This window comes from Lupinus angustifolius, chromosome LG03 (assembly GCF_001865875.1).
Source record: "Lupinus angustifolius cultivar Tanjil chromosome LG03, LupAngTanjil_v1.0, whole genome shotgun sequence".
Taxonomy (NCBI): domain Eukaryota; kingdom Viridiplantae; phylum Streptophyta; class Magnoliopsida; order Fabales; family Fabaceae; genus Lupinus; species Lupinus angustifolius.
Genome location: NC_032011.1, coordinates 26,631,962 through 26,644,805, shown reverse-complemented (window position 1 = coordinate 26,644,805; position 12,844 = coordinate 26,631,962). Strand labels below are relative to the sequence as shown.

Below are 12,844 nucleotides of genomic sequence, written 5' to 3'. Positions count from 1 at the left end.
ACTTCAAATGTTTAGTTCATTTAAAATTTATGAATTGTTTCCTTTAACTCATTAATTTGATTGATCCAATTCATGGGCTTAATTTTTTACATGTTAAATTATGTTTGACTCAAGTTTGGTTTGTTTATTTAACAGGCTCAGTTTTTAGCTCGAGTTTGCTTGAATCATGAATGATCAAACTAAATAACAAGTTAAGTTTCGAATGAATATCGAGTTGTTTCAGTTCATTGACAACTCTACTTATTATAAGCATATGTATTGTATATGGTATTTTTAAGAATATACATATTGATATACGGAATACATATAATATCCGATATTCACATTGATATTTGTATAATCACACGTGTTAAAATGATGGTGGACCTATCCAACATCATTGATGTAATGCTAATTAGAGGAATATGATGGATAATAGCTTTAACAGAACCGTTATAAGATTTGTATATCCATCTTTCTCATCTATTAAGCTAACTTTTAATACGAGTTTGGTAAAAATAAACCAATAATAAAAAATGGAGTTAATGTTGTTTCAATTTTACTTCTAGATAGAAAACCATACCACCATGTCTTGTCATTTTCAATTGTTGAGGATCATGATTTTTTATCCAATAGTTTTTTTTTTCCTATCATAAGCTGCCATGTTCTAATTAATATGATCCCAACTTAATTGCAACAACCTCTCTATTCATACATCTTTATATAAATTATAATTATATATAGGGGCAAAGATAAATACAGTAATATTTGAATTTCATTAAAATAATGTTAATTTTAAAGATACTTATGTAAAACATTTTATATAAAAATGTAAGGGAAAAGCAAAATGTTACATGCATTTTCAAAACTTAACCACCACTATATAATCTAGGGGAAAACAATATAGAAGGAAACCTGAAAACTCTATTCATGTTTCTTATCAAATTATTGAGTTAATTCCAAAAAAATATTAAATAGATGATTTTTTCTTCATAATTTATATGAACTGTTTTTTTTGGTTATATAATTTACATGAACTTTTATATACATCAATGTGGACCTTTTACCTACCTGCCACTATTTGAACTAACATAATTAATTATTGATAAGGATATTTGTGATGTACAAGTTATGGGTTCATTAATTTATCACATTTGGAATCTAAAAATGTTAACCCTACACTCTAAACTTGTAGAGAAAGGAAATTATCTATAAATAGGGAATTAAAAATTTGAAGTCATGTATACTATTATCATTCAAGTCATTACAATAGAGAATTGACCCCATTTGCAATATTTATGATTTTTTTTAAGAGTGTAAAGATTTATATACAGCCAGTGCATCATTCACCGTTCATTTTGATTATTTTTTTGAAAAGTCAATCATGATTGAAAATGAATGATGGAGGATGCAACATACAAAAGTGGATCCCAATAGAAACATGTTACCAAGTAGAGTGTGGTGTTGTTGGACAACATGGCCTTATTGAATTACATATATTATCATTTGTAACTAGCAAGTAAAATAGTAGCACTCTTGTTTGATTTGATTTAGAGTGTGATTACATATATTATTCTTCTCTTGCAACAAGGACATTTTCAAGACCCAAAAGAGAAGAAGAATGGGACACTTGTGGAATCTTAAAACACTATAAATATATACTTGAATACATGAGGTTCTCGCTTAGTGTGATATGCAGAGGGTAAATGTACGTAGATTTATCTCCGTAAGCAGAGAGGTTGTTTTATATTCGGTGAAAGGGTGGAGATTTCAAGATTTGGTCTCTTTCCTTGAGTCCACTCTTCAGTTCATGTTAAGAAGATTGAGGCTGCATGCTCTAAAGCCACTTTATTGGTGGACATGCACTTGGCACCGAGCATAATTAGGATTTGGACTAGATGTTTTTATATATTCTCTTGTTTTGTTGGAATGATAATTGCTCTTAGAGAATTAAAAGTACACATCAATAAATTAGTTTAAAGTATGGGCTTGAGAACAACAGAGAGAATCCAATCCAAAAAGAATGAGCATTTTGAACATGTTCCTCTCCCAACAACAACGTGTTACATAATGAATAGTATTATTATCTTGAGCTTGATTTTGTTACCAGCAAATCACTGAATCTTGGGTCCATTTGTGCATTCTCTTAGCTGACATTTTTATACTTATTAACAGTTTAAGTTTAATATCACTTTTTTAGTTTTTTACACTTATAACCTAAAGCAATAAAAACTACCAACAATGTATTGGTCTAGTGGACCATGCTAGATCCTCAAGAAAATTAAAAAGTCAAATGTTTGATTTCTAAGAGCGAAGCTTATTGGGAGGGGCAATCACGCACTCCGAAAGAGATTAGTTCATTACCCAAAATGGCAAGGGATACCCTTGGTAGTACAAAAAAAGCAACAAAAACTCTATTACGTTTGTCGTTGCCATGTCATTCCCCTTCAAGAGGACTGACTCTTGAGTAGGAACTATAATTTATGAATATCATGTGAAAAAAGTAAACCAAACTATTTACAAGAACTGGAATTATGCAAAAAAGAAAACAACTTAAAAGCAAGATGCTCAAATATGATAGATATTACCCAGAAAACATCACACATTGAATGAATGTGGGGATTAGAGACGAAAACACTAATGAAACTTGAGTCTATTACATGTACAAGTTTCTTGATGGAACACCAATCCACACACATGTCATATATATCTAACACCTACAAGATCTATCTACTTACGCTGCTCCATTTCCCGGTCGACTTTTGTTTCATAATGTTTTCAAATAGCAAATAATCTCTTCTCCATCCAGTTGATAATGTCCCGAGCAATCTCTTCACGCTCAGGTTCGAACAGAAGGTCGTGCAAGAAGCCATCGTAAAGCTTTATGTCTTTGAACTCTGAAGCTGCCTTGTTGTATAGATCTTCTGAGGCCAGTGGATCAGTTACCTTATCAGCAGTTCCATGCAGGACAAAGAATGGCACTGTCACAGACTTGAAGTTCCGCGTTAAGTAAGAAGATATCCGGAGTATTTCATGGCCGGTTCGGACCCTTATAGGTCCTGTGTAGACCAGAGGATCAGAGTACTTTGCCAACAAAGCCTCTGGGTCCCTGGAAACTGGAATTCCCCTTTTGTTTGCTCCTTTAAATTGGAACTTAGGAGCTACCAGAGAAAAAATTGGAGCAACAGCCTGCATCAACACATCACACAGATCCTTTTTAACACATGAAACACATTCAAAGAATAGTCCATATTTACAAACATAATGCAAGATGATATTTATAATCATGACATTTTAGAAATGGAGTAGTGGTTGCTATTATTAATACAGTCTCGACTAGGAGTTTTCCCAAACTCTCTACAGAAAAACACGATCAATGCTTACATACAAAGGAGAGAGTCAATGAGACCACATATGAGAAGGTGTCCTGAAATCAGAGAACTGGATGCAGAGGAAAAGGTGGTGAAGTATTAATCAAAAAGAATAAACCAGTCACTTATTATGTGCTTACTACAATATGATGGAGATTAAACAGCCTTGACTTTTGATGTATCATTTCTCTCATTCTGCTTCAAGTGAGAAAACTCAAATCCCTCAAATACTGTATGCAGCTATAGCTCATATCACATTGACTATAGTTTGATTACTCGGTTGAAAACAGATGTTGTCCCAGGTTAAGAAGATAAGGTATTTATGTTTAGATCATATGCTCATCATTATCTACTGCAGATATGAAAGAGAAACAGGAGAGGTTGAAAAGGGGAACGTAAGTGGGTTGTTCTGTTACTTTCATGAAAACTTTCTATATGGCAATTTTAGAAACTAATTAGAAACACATTAAATGCGCACATAATGTACAACCTACAAATGCAAAACTTACACCAACAATGGGATGAGCTGGCTTGACTCGCAAAGCAGGTGAGGTTAGTATAATTCCTTCCACCATTACTTCAATGTGAGGGAGGGAAGCTGCCTATACAAAAATGTAGAAAATAAATTTCAAAATTCAAGAAATACAAAATTATTTCAAGAAGGTATGCAGAAGATTCGAGCCCTTACTTTCAAAACCACAGCCCCTCCAGTAGAGTGACCAAAGAGAAAGCATGGTATCCCTGGATTCTCTGATCTAATCTTTTCCAAGAAAGCTCCCTGTTTATAACATTACCGTCAATATGCATGTAAGTTTTATCAGCTCATCCAATTGAAATTTAAAAATACAATACAATTTTTTTTAGGAAAGCGTGCAACGAACAAGACAAATATTTATATTTGTTAATCAAATTTTCAAATGGCAATGAAAGTGACAAGAAATATGATAAGTTAACTGCGGCAACTTCACTACATTATTTGCATTGCTCATAGAAGAAAAGGCTAAGGAAGGGATGTATTTTAAATATACACTACATTTAGTTCTCTAATTTTGTCCAATCTTTAAAATGGTGGAAACTCTACATTCATGCAAAGTATGGGAGGCCACTATCTCTGACAAGAAAATGTCCTATGATGCTATATTTACACAAATAGAACAAAGTATACTCACTGTGTCTGCAACGACATGATCAAGAGAAGGAACATAACCATGCAAGCCATCACTCCCTCCATGACCTGTGACACGAAAAAAACTCCAACCCATAAGAAAAAATAAGGACAACTCAAAAACAATATAATCATATTTGTGCCTATATTAAGTCTAAGGTATATCCATCGGAGAGGAGGAAAGCACTGCCCATCAATGAGGATCACCAGGGACCAAATGAAAGAATAAGTAATAAAATTACCTATCCAGTCCATTGCATAGACACCAAAGTGGCGTGACGTTAACTGCCTTGCGAAATCGGCATATCTTCCACTGAAAAAATGAGCACTGAGTCAGGTGTAGGGCAAAGAGCATAATCTTATTCTTATACTAGAAACAATTGAAGAAAGATTTATGTAGAACAATCACTCAAAAACTCATATTTTGGGAAAAGGGCATACTAGATTAGTCCCACAACGAGACAATCGTTAAAGCTCTGAAAGACTTCAATTTTTAAAAGGTTGCAAAAAGCAAACTTACCTGTGTTCATTAAGCCCATGAATGATGATCAGAATGCCCCTGAAAGTGCAAAAGCGGAAATAGCATGAGTGAAACGTAAAAGGAAAGCAGCAGCACGAATACATGGAATAAAATAGTCATGCATGCCAATAAGAAAGGAGGCAGGGGATGAAAACCAAAGAAATAAAATAAAGGACACGGAAAAAGTGGGAGCATTTTATCCATTCATCAGAATGATCAGATAACGTCTCCGTGTCTCACCAATCATCTCAGAGCAGAGATTTTAAAGAGTGGATTCTCTGATCTAATCTTTTCCAAGAAAGCTCCCTGTTTATAACATTACCGTCAATATGCATGTAAGTTTTATCAGCTCATCCAATTGAAATTTAAAAATACAATACAATTTTTTTTAGGAAAGCGTGCAACGAACAAGACAAATATTTATATTTGTTAATCAAATTTTCAAATGGCAATGAAAGTGACAAGAAATATGATAAGTTAACTGCGGCAACTTCACTACATTATTTGCATTGCTCATAGAAGAAAAGGCTAAGGAAGGGATGTATTTTAAATATACACTACATTTAGTTCTCTAATTTTGTCCAATCTTTAAAATGGTGGAAACTCTACATTCATGCAAAGTATGGGAGGCCACTATCTCTGACAAGAAAATGTCCTATGATGCTATATTTACACAAATAGAACAAAGTATACTCACTGTGTCTGCAACGACATGATCAAGAGAAGGAACATAACCATGCAAGCCATCACTCCCTCCATGACCTGTGACACGAAAAAAACTCCAACCCATAAGAAAAAATAAGGACAACTCAAAAACAATATAATCATATTTGTGCCTATATTAAGTCTAAGGTATATCCATCGGAGAGGAGGAAAGCACTGCCCATCAATGAGGATCACCAGGGACCAAATGAAAGAATAAGTAATAAAATTACCTATCCAGTCCATTGCATAGACACCAAAGTGGCGTGACGTTAACTGCCTTGCGAAATCGGCATATCTTCCACTGAAAAAATGAGCACTGAGTCAGGTGTAGGGCAAAGAGCATAATCTTATTCTTATACTAGAAACAATTGAAGAAAGATTTATGTAGAACAATCACTCAAAAACTCATATTTTGGGAAAAGGGCATACTAGATTAGTCCCACAACGAGACAATCGTTAAAGCTCTGAAAGACTTCAATTTTTAAAAGGTTGCAAAAAGCAAACTTACCTGTGTTCATTAAGCCCATGAATGATGATCAGAATGCCCCTGAAAGTGCAAAAGCGGAAATAGCATGAGTGAAACGTAAAAGGAAAGCAGCAGCACGAATACATGGAATAAAATAGTCATGCATGCCAATAAGAAAGGAGGCAGGGGATGAAAACCAAAGAAATAAAATAAAGGACACGGAAAAAGTGGGAGCATTTTATCCATTCATCAGAATGATCAGATAACGTCTCCGTGTCTCACCAATCATCTCAGAGCAGAGATTTTAAAGAGACAAAAAACAACTGAATCCTGTAAATACAGATATTATAATTTTTGTGAAGCTTAAGCTTCTATTGCCTGTTAACTGTTCAATAGTAAAACCCGCAGGTCACCAATGTACAATACAATGCAGATTTCATTTAGTATGGACAAAAAATAATCTGAGAATACACTAGACTACACCCCTGCCCCCATTTTTCATGGATAAAAAAACCGGTTTGTATACCGTCAAGTCTCCGCAATTTCAGTCAGTTACCTTATGAGTAAATATAGTCAAATTATAGTCCCTAAAAGATATGAATACTTCACATTAGCATTTCTCTTCCATCAATGAATAATGTTAAGTTGGTCACATCTTTCACAAATCCATTTGGCTATTCACTCTACATATTGCTTCATCTCTCATTTCTATTAGAAAGACTTGATTTTTGCTGAGTTAAAGTTCGCAAATTTTTTCGAACCGTAAAAACCTAAAGTACCCAAAAAAAACAAAACCCTAAACTTGTTTCCAAAAACGTTCCTCATTCACAAAAGCAACCCAATTACCTCAATCAAGCATCCAATTTATATAAGCTTCTTTATATTATTTCTCATTCACCATTCAACATTATTAACCATAATCTTTATAGATTAAATTAAAATTCACTGTTATTCCTTCATTTTCTTCTGACAAGAGAAATTTAACAGTAACAGGTTAAGAGATTTTACTTAAGATGACCGGTGACCGGAAACCATGAACGGCAAAAGAGAGCATTGTTTCTGATTCCATAAAAGATAGAAGTGTTCCACCGGCAGCACCGGTCATCAGGTCCCATTCCAACATCTTGTGCCAACGCTCTTCTCCTAAACGTGTCCTCCTCTTCCCTAATCAACCACCGCCTCTTCAAACTCTTCTTCGGCGACGGAGGCGCCAGCTCCGACGTCGGTGAGAGGCGGCGACGGCGAGGGAGAATGAAAAGGAGGAATGAGAGGAAGAATGTGTAGACAAAAATTGAAGAAGCCCTAAGCGCTTTCAGAATTGGGATTATACGGTTGCTTGCCCCCGACGTTAGTGGCTCCATCATCCCCGTCTCGACGGAGGAAGACATCGTCGATTTCTACGGCGGAGACGGAAAACGTTAACGGCGTTATTTCGGAGATTCGAAAAACGGGAACACGGAAATGTAAACACAAACACGTTAATCGAGTTATATGTATATATATATATACGTGTTTGTTAAATGATCTGAGCTGTTTATTTAATATGAGTCAAGTTAATCTAACGGTTGAGAGTTATTACTATTAAAAGCGCTGTACAGAAAATCGTAGTGTTGTTGAGCTGAATGTGGACACGTGGCGTTGTTTGATTTGTAAGTGATAGAAAACGCGGGGTTCGGTTTTGCGAGGGTCGTTGGGAGTAGCTGGTGCAGAAAATCTCGGTTGCTTCTTCTCATTAAGAACAAAAAAAATCGAAATATTTGATTCTTGTAAACGACAATTATTATGAGTAGTTACACATATAAATAAGTTTTTGGTTTTTGCTATGTTGATTGTGGCGGCGCTCGAGAAGAGACGACTATAAGAGATAAGTTGTATTGAATGTTTTAAAATATAGTTGAATATTTAGTAACATGAGTGTAATTCTATATAAGGTGCAAAACTATTAAATATAAAAGTGTAATGTATATAATTTCCTTTTTACTGTTTTTCTATTTTTATATCAGTATGAAATTGATAATAAAAAATCAAAATAAATTGGGGTCTTATGAAAAGTACGACGTGTTCTTTTGTGCATCATGAAAGAATAAAAATTGGAATTCGTTGTCATAAATAAACTGAACTTCATGGCTGTTTCTTACGTGTGTGGCTTGAGTTTCTCTTCACGTTCCTCTCTTCTGTTTTCAATTTCTTTACGTGTTTAATAAATCACTAGTTTCGTAGTTATTATTTAATGATAATAACATACTCTAATAAATGTGTGAGACAATAATATAAGTGAATAAGTTTCTATAGGTAATTAATGTTGTGAGACAATAAATGTGTATAATTAAAAAACTCTTCTTTTAATTTAATAAGCAACACTTTTATAAGTTTAATGTGCGCTTATAATTATTTGATTAAGAGTTAACACTTAAAATATAACTGTCACAGTCACATGTTTGATGTATCTATACCAAATTGTAAAAAATAAAACGTTTTGTAATATAAGCATGCATCTGCAACTGATTAAAGACGTAAAAAGCAAGCATCAAAGACAAAAAGCTAACAGAAAAAAGTTAAAATGTTTATGACAAGCACTTCATGCTAATTGTTTTTTTGGATTTAATATATATACACCGCCGACAATGTAAGTGTTTCTTACATTGTCAATAAATTATTCACTATTAATTTATTAATTACTATTGACTTTCAAACAAATATAATACAAATCAATGGTAGATGATATGCTGAAAGCGTAAAAAATCAATCTTCAAACTCCAACAATGACAGAAGCATAATGCAGAGAAAACATACTTGGGAATTAGGATCATGCATGAGCCCAACATGATTGTGAGGAGAATAGGCAATTTTTGGTTCTTTATTCAATGAATGATTTTGCCAAAGTTTGAACATATAAAACAATTAACACCAGAGTGATTAAACAATTTCAAGGATCATTGCAACAGTTATCAGATGATGGAAGGATTCTTCCAAATATATATACCCTTACATTGAACTATCAAGAAAACTTCAAATACTTAACAGAAGGAAGGGTGTCCCAGCAAGATGAATTACGATACTAATTAAAAGGCTCATTACTAAGAGGTCCTTCAATGACTTGTCTTCTAAATCTGTTATCGCGGTGTGCCGAGGCCCATTTCTGAGGAGGAAAAGATAAACATTGTATAAGCAAAACAAGTAGCATAGTTAATACTCGCAATTATTAGCAAAACTTGACTACAGAGTGACATTCATAATAGAAGAAAAGTGACCATTTGATGGACCTCTTAGTAATGAGCCTTTTAATTAATCTAAAATGAGAAATTAGCAGGTAGATATTATGCAAGAAAAGGCTATATGTATATCGATTATCGAATTCATTTTATGGGGATATCCGACATCCACTAAATATATAAAGGCCTAAAAGGAGTACATGGAGATAATGAGAAAGTTGGGGGATATCATCGGGCATCAGGCTATAACTTATGACAGAAACATTACTGTCTTGCAAAAAATGTACACTGCAAAATCTTGAACAAAACCAAAAAAAGCTGAGACTCTAAAGCTAAACATAAGCAGATGTTTTTGTTTTTTCTTCTGTTAAAATTTGAAATAGAATTTAGAACGCACATATTTTAGCATGATTGTGATAACAATTTCATGCAAGTCATTTATCATTGTTCGTATAATGTACACAGATGCCATCGGCCATCCAAGGAGTGTAAGATCAAGCTTCGACTCTCCAGAAAACTCAGTTATAGCTAATAATTTACCCACAAAAGATGGCAATGACCTTAAAGAGTCATTTTAGCTATCCTATTGTTTTGTTAATAACCACTGAACATGGGTGCCATCCCTTACCCTTACCCGGCTCTATGAGGACAAGGACACAGGTACTAAATACTGCATTTTCCAGGCTTGAGATTAGAAAAGCTGGCCAGCTAACATAGGACTTTCAGAACACAAACCATATTGTTTGTTTCCTTACTTAATGTCACTATCATATTCCATGTTACTAAGCATGATGGATTAACAGGTTTGCACAAAATGAGAAGATTGAAACATGCAAGTTTGCAACTACTTGCACATTTAGGAAAAGGCCACAAAAAAACAAGAAAAAAGGTTACAAGAAGAAATGTTACAATGTTAATCATATTTCACCCCTTTAAACACCAATAGCTTGATTATTTACCTAGGAGACAATCTAGATTGCACAAACTAACTGGAAAAATAACAAATTGTTAATGCATATTACTACCAGCATAAGGTACAGGATACTTTTATGATAATCTAACAAGTTTCTCTCAGAAAGAGTGCTTCATATAAAAATGGATAGGTTCATTTCTTGGTTGAGCATGTGAGAAATAGGTGAACAACAACCGAACCTGAGCGAAAAATGAGTACATTTTGTTTCCAAATTTGTTGTGTCAAATGGAGTGTAAGTTTAGCAAGAGGTGGTCAAACACCACTATAGAGTTAAAAGTTGAATATCATATCATACCACAAGTCACTAGATTAAAGTATCTTGGGTCAATCATACAACATGTTGGGTAAATTGAAGAAGATGTAAACCATATAACTTAAGCGGGATGAATGAAATGGTGGAGTACTACAGGTGTCGCTAAAGCTTAAGGGGAAATTTTACGGAATAACTATAAGACCCACAATGTTATATGGGACTCAATGTTGGGTGGTAAAATATCAACAAGAGAATAAACTCAATGTAGTAGATATGAGAATGTTGCATTGACTGAGCGGACACACTAGACAAGATAAGATTAAAAATGATGCATTAGAGAGAAAATTGAAGTAGCTCCTATTGTAGAAAAGATGGTAGAATCATGTCTTAGGTAGTTTAAGCATGTATGGAGGAAACCGTTGAAAGCCCCAATAAGGAAAGTAAACCAAATGGAGATTAGTCCAATTTCTAGAGGGAGGACAAGAAAAACTGTGAATGAAACAATTAGAAAAGATTTAGAGACCAATACATTGTCCTTCGGTCCATATAATCAACTCCACCTAGTGGAACTAAGATTTAGTTGTTGTATTTGTGTTTTACCATGAAAGTATAAAACAATTTTCATTCCAAATTTTCCACATTCCTAGCACGCTGAGTGTGTGTTTGGCAAACCACTTGGAATGCTCCAAACTAAGTTTTGATGGTCAAAACTCAATTGAGTTTTTTAAACAAGTTTTGCAACACATTTTGTCAATTTGCTGCAATTGGGTTTGGAGCCCAATCTTCGGCTGAAGAAGTATAAAAATTTCACATCTAGACTCACTTTGGGTTATCAATACTACTATGATCATAATAACCTGACAAAATTGATTGTTGCCCCATCCCTTTTAATGTTTATATCACCAATTTGGTGATTACATATCTAAAATTCATTGTGGTTACCACTATCAAAAATCAATTCTCAAAACAGGTTTTGAAAGCAAAAATTCCAAGGGTATGTTTGAGAGTTTCGGAGCGGATGGAATGAAAAGGGAAATTATATCATTCCATTGGCTCTACCCGAGTAGGAAGGAAAATAATTTGGAAGGGATTGTTCCATTCCTTTCCCTACCATTAATTAAACAACTCCCAAACAATGGAACACCACTTTAATTGCTTTCATTCCTTCCCCCTCCGTCCCCTTCATCCAAACATACCATAAAGAATCATGACATATGATGCCATTTGCATTCAAAGTTATGACTATTTATTTTTCGCCCGAGTTTTACATTAAGGCATGGTGGCCGAATGTAAGAGTAAACAAAAACATACAATAGTATACATGAAGAGCAAAAGTTGCTTACAGATAGGAAACAAAAATATACATGAAGATATCAAACTCCAGGGTTGGCACTGCAGAGCATACCCAGAGTAAGCGATCTCGAGCTACTCGAATCGATGCCGAGGCAAGACGTGAGGCGTGCTGATGACACCGCAGAGTATAACGGAAGCAGTGACTGCACACAACCCAACTGAGCAATCGATCTGAAACTCACAAAACAGCAACATTAACAACAATTCAATTACATGGGCAACAATTAAATTCAATTGGGTCAAAGAAAATATATAACTTTATATGTGGGAAGTTGAAAATGAAATGATGGTCAAAACAACAAGGAAATGAACTTGCCTTGGAAGTGTGGCGGAAGAACGAGTGTTATTGATGAATGAAGGTGAAGCCTTGGCGCTTGTGGAGGGTTTAGTGAAGGTGGATTTGATGAAAGAGAATGCTGGTTGTGACACAGATCTGTAACGAGAAGCCATTGGAGAAATCAGTACCTAAATTTTCAGGGTTAGGTCTTATAAACTCGGCAATGCCAGGGTTTTATGGAGGTTCTTGTTCTCTTTATTTTTTTTCACATCAATTTTAGACATTGGTAATTGGTTCAAGTGCGAGGATACATATTATAAATAAAAAAATAAAAAAAGAATGTCAAAATAAATAGTAGATATATTATAGTCTATCCATCAAAATTTACTCACCAATAATGCATTAGTCAGATGGTGCCCACTAGCCCAACATGCATTATGGTCGATCAAATGTTTAGTTTTTATGGGTGCTCATAAGAGACAATTACATACTTTCAAAAATATTAGTTACCTCAAAATTAAAATTTATGGCAATATTTTAGTTATGTTTATGAGTTTTTGTTATTATTGT

At 34.3% G+C, this 12,844-nt stretch overlaps 2 protein-coding genes and 1 long non-coding RNA gene across 5 annotated transcripts; 1 reads left to right on the top strand and 2 right to left on the bottom strand.

Moving 5' to 3' along the window:
- Window positions 1,527–3,425, top strand: LOC109344223. Its single transcript, XR_002107301.1, has 3 exons — window positions 1,527–1,536; window positions 1,714–1,717; window positions 3,289–3,425. It is a non-coding gene; the product is annotated as an uncharacterized LOC109344223 (long non-coding RNA).
- Window positions 2,514–7,691, bottom strand: LOC109344222 (caffeoylshikimate esterase-like). Its single transcript, XM_019582883.1, has 7 exons — window positions 7,215–7,691; window positions 6,249–6,287; window positions 5,971–6,041; window positions 5,733–5,797; window positions 4,039–4,128; window positions 3,860–3,952; window positions 2,514–3,168 (listed from the first exon to the last, which is right to left on the bottom strand). Exons 1-7 carry the CDS (start codon window positions 7,592–7,594, stop codon window positions 2,758–2,760), a joined length of 1,149 nt encoding a protein of 382 aa, XP_019438428.1. The 5' UTR covers window positions 7,595–7,691; the 3' UTR covers window positions 2,514–2,757.
- LOC109344221 lies at window positions 9,038–12,524 on the bottom strand. 3 transcript variants are annotated; one of them, XM_019582882.1, is made up of 3 exons: window positions 12,314–12,524; window positions 12,050–12,168; window positions 9,038–9,345 (listed from the first exon to the last, which is right to left on the bottom strand). In XM_019582882.1, the coding sequence occupies exons 1-3, from the start codon at window positions 12,445–12,447 to the stop codon at window positions 9,320–9,322; spliced, it is 279 nt and encodes a 92-aa protein (XP_019438427.1). In that variant the 5' UTR covers window positions 12,448–12,524; the 3' UTR covers window positions 9,038–9,319. The 3 variants fall into 3 exon arrangements, with proteins under 3 accessions (XP_019438427.1, XP_019438426.1, XP_019438425.1); XM_019582881.1 differs by having other exon boundaries at window positions 12,009–12,168; window positions 12,314–12,521; XM_019582880.1 differs by having other exon boundaries at window positions 11,988–12,168; window positions 12,314–12,519.

What these genes read in the sequence shown, in the direction of transcription:
- LOC109344222 (XM_019582883.1), bottom strand. Translation starts at nt 7,594, where the DNA reads ATGTCTTCCTCCGTCGAGACGGGGATGATGGAGCCACTAACGTCGGGG. An exon ending in ATCATGTCGTTGCAGACACA is followed by an intron (nt 4,129 to 5,732) that starts GTGAGTATACTT and finishes TGTTATAAACAG; the next exon opens with GGAGCTTTCTTGGAAAAGAT. An exon ending in GAGGGGCTGTGGTTTTGAAA is followed by an intron (nt 3,953 to 4,038) that starts GTAAGGGCTCGA and finishes ATTTTTGTATAG; the next exon opens with GCAGCTTCCCTCCCTCACAT.
- LOC109344221 (XM_019582881.1), bottom strand. Translation starts at nt 12,447, where the DNA reads ATGGCTTCTCGTTACAGATCTGTGTCACAACCAGCATTCTCTTTCATC. An exon ending in TCTTCCGCCACACTTCCAAG is followed by an intron (nt 12,169 to 12,313) that starts GCAAGTTCATTT and finishes TGTGAGTTTCAG; the next exon opens with ATCGATTGCTCAGTTGGGTT.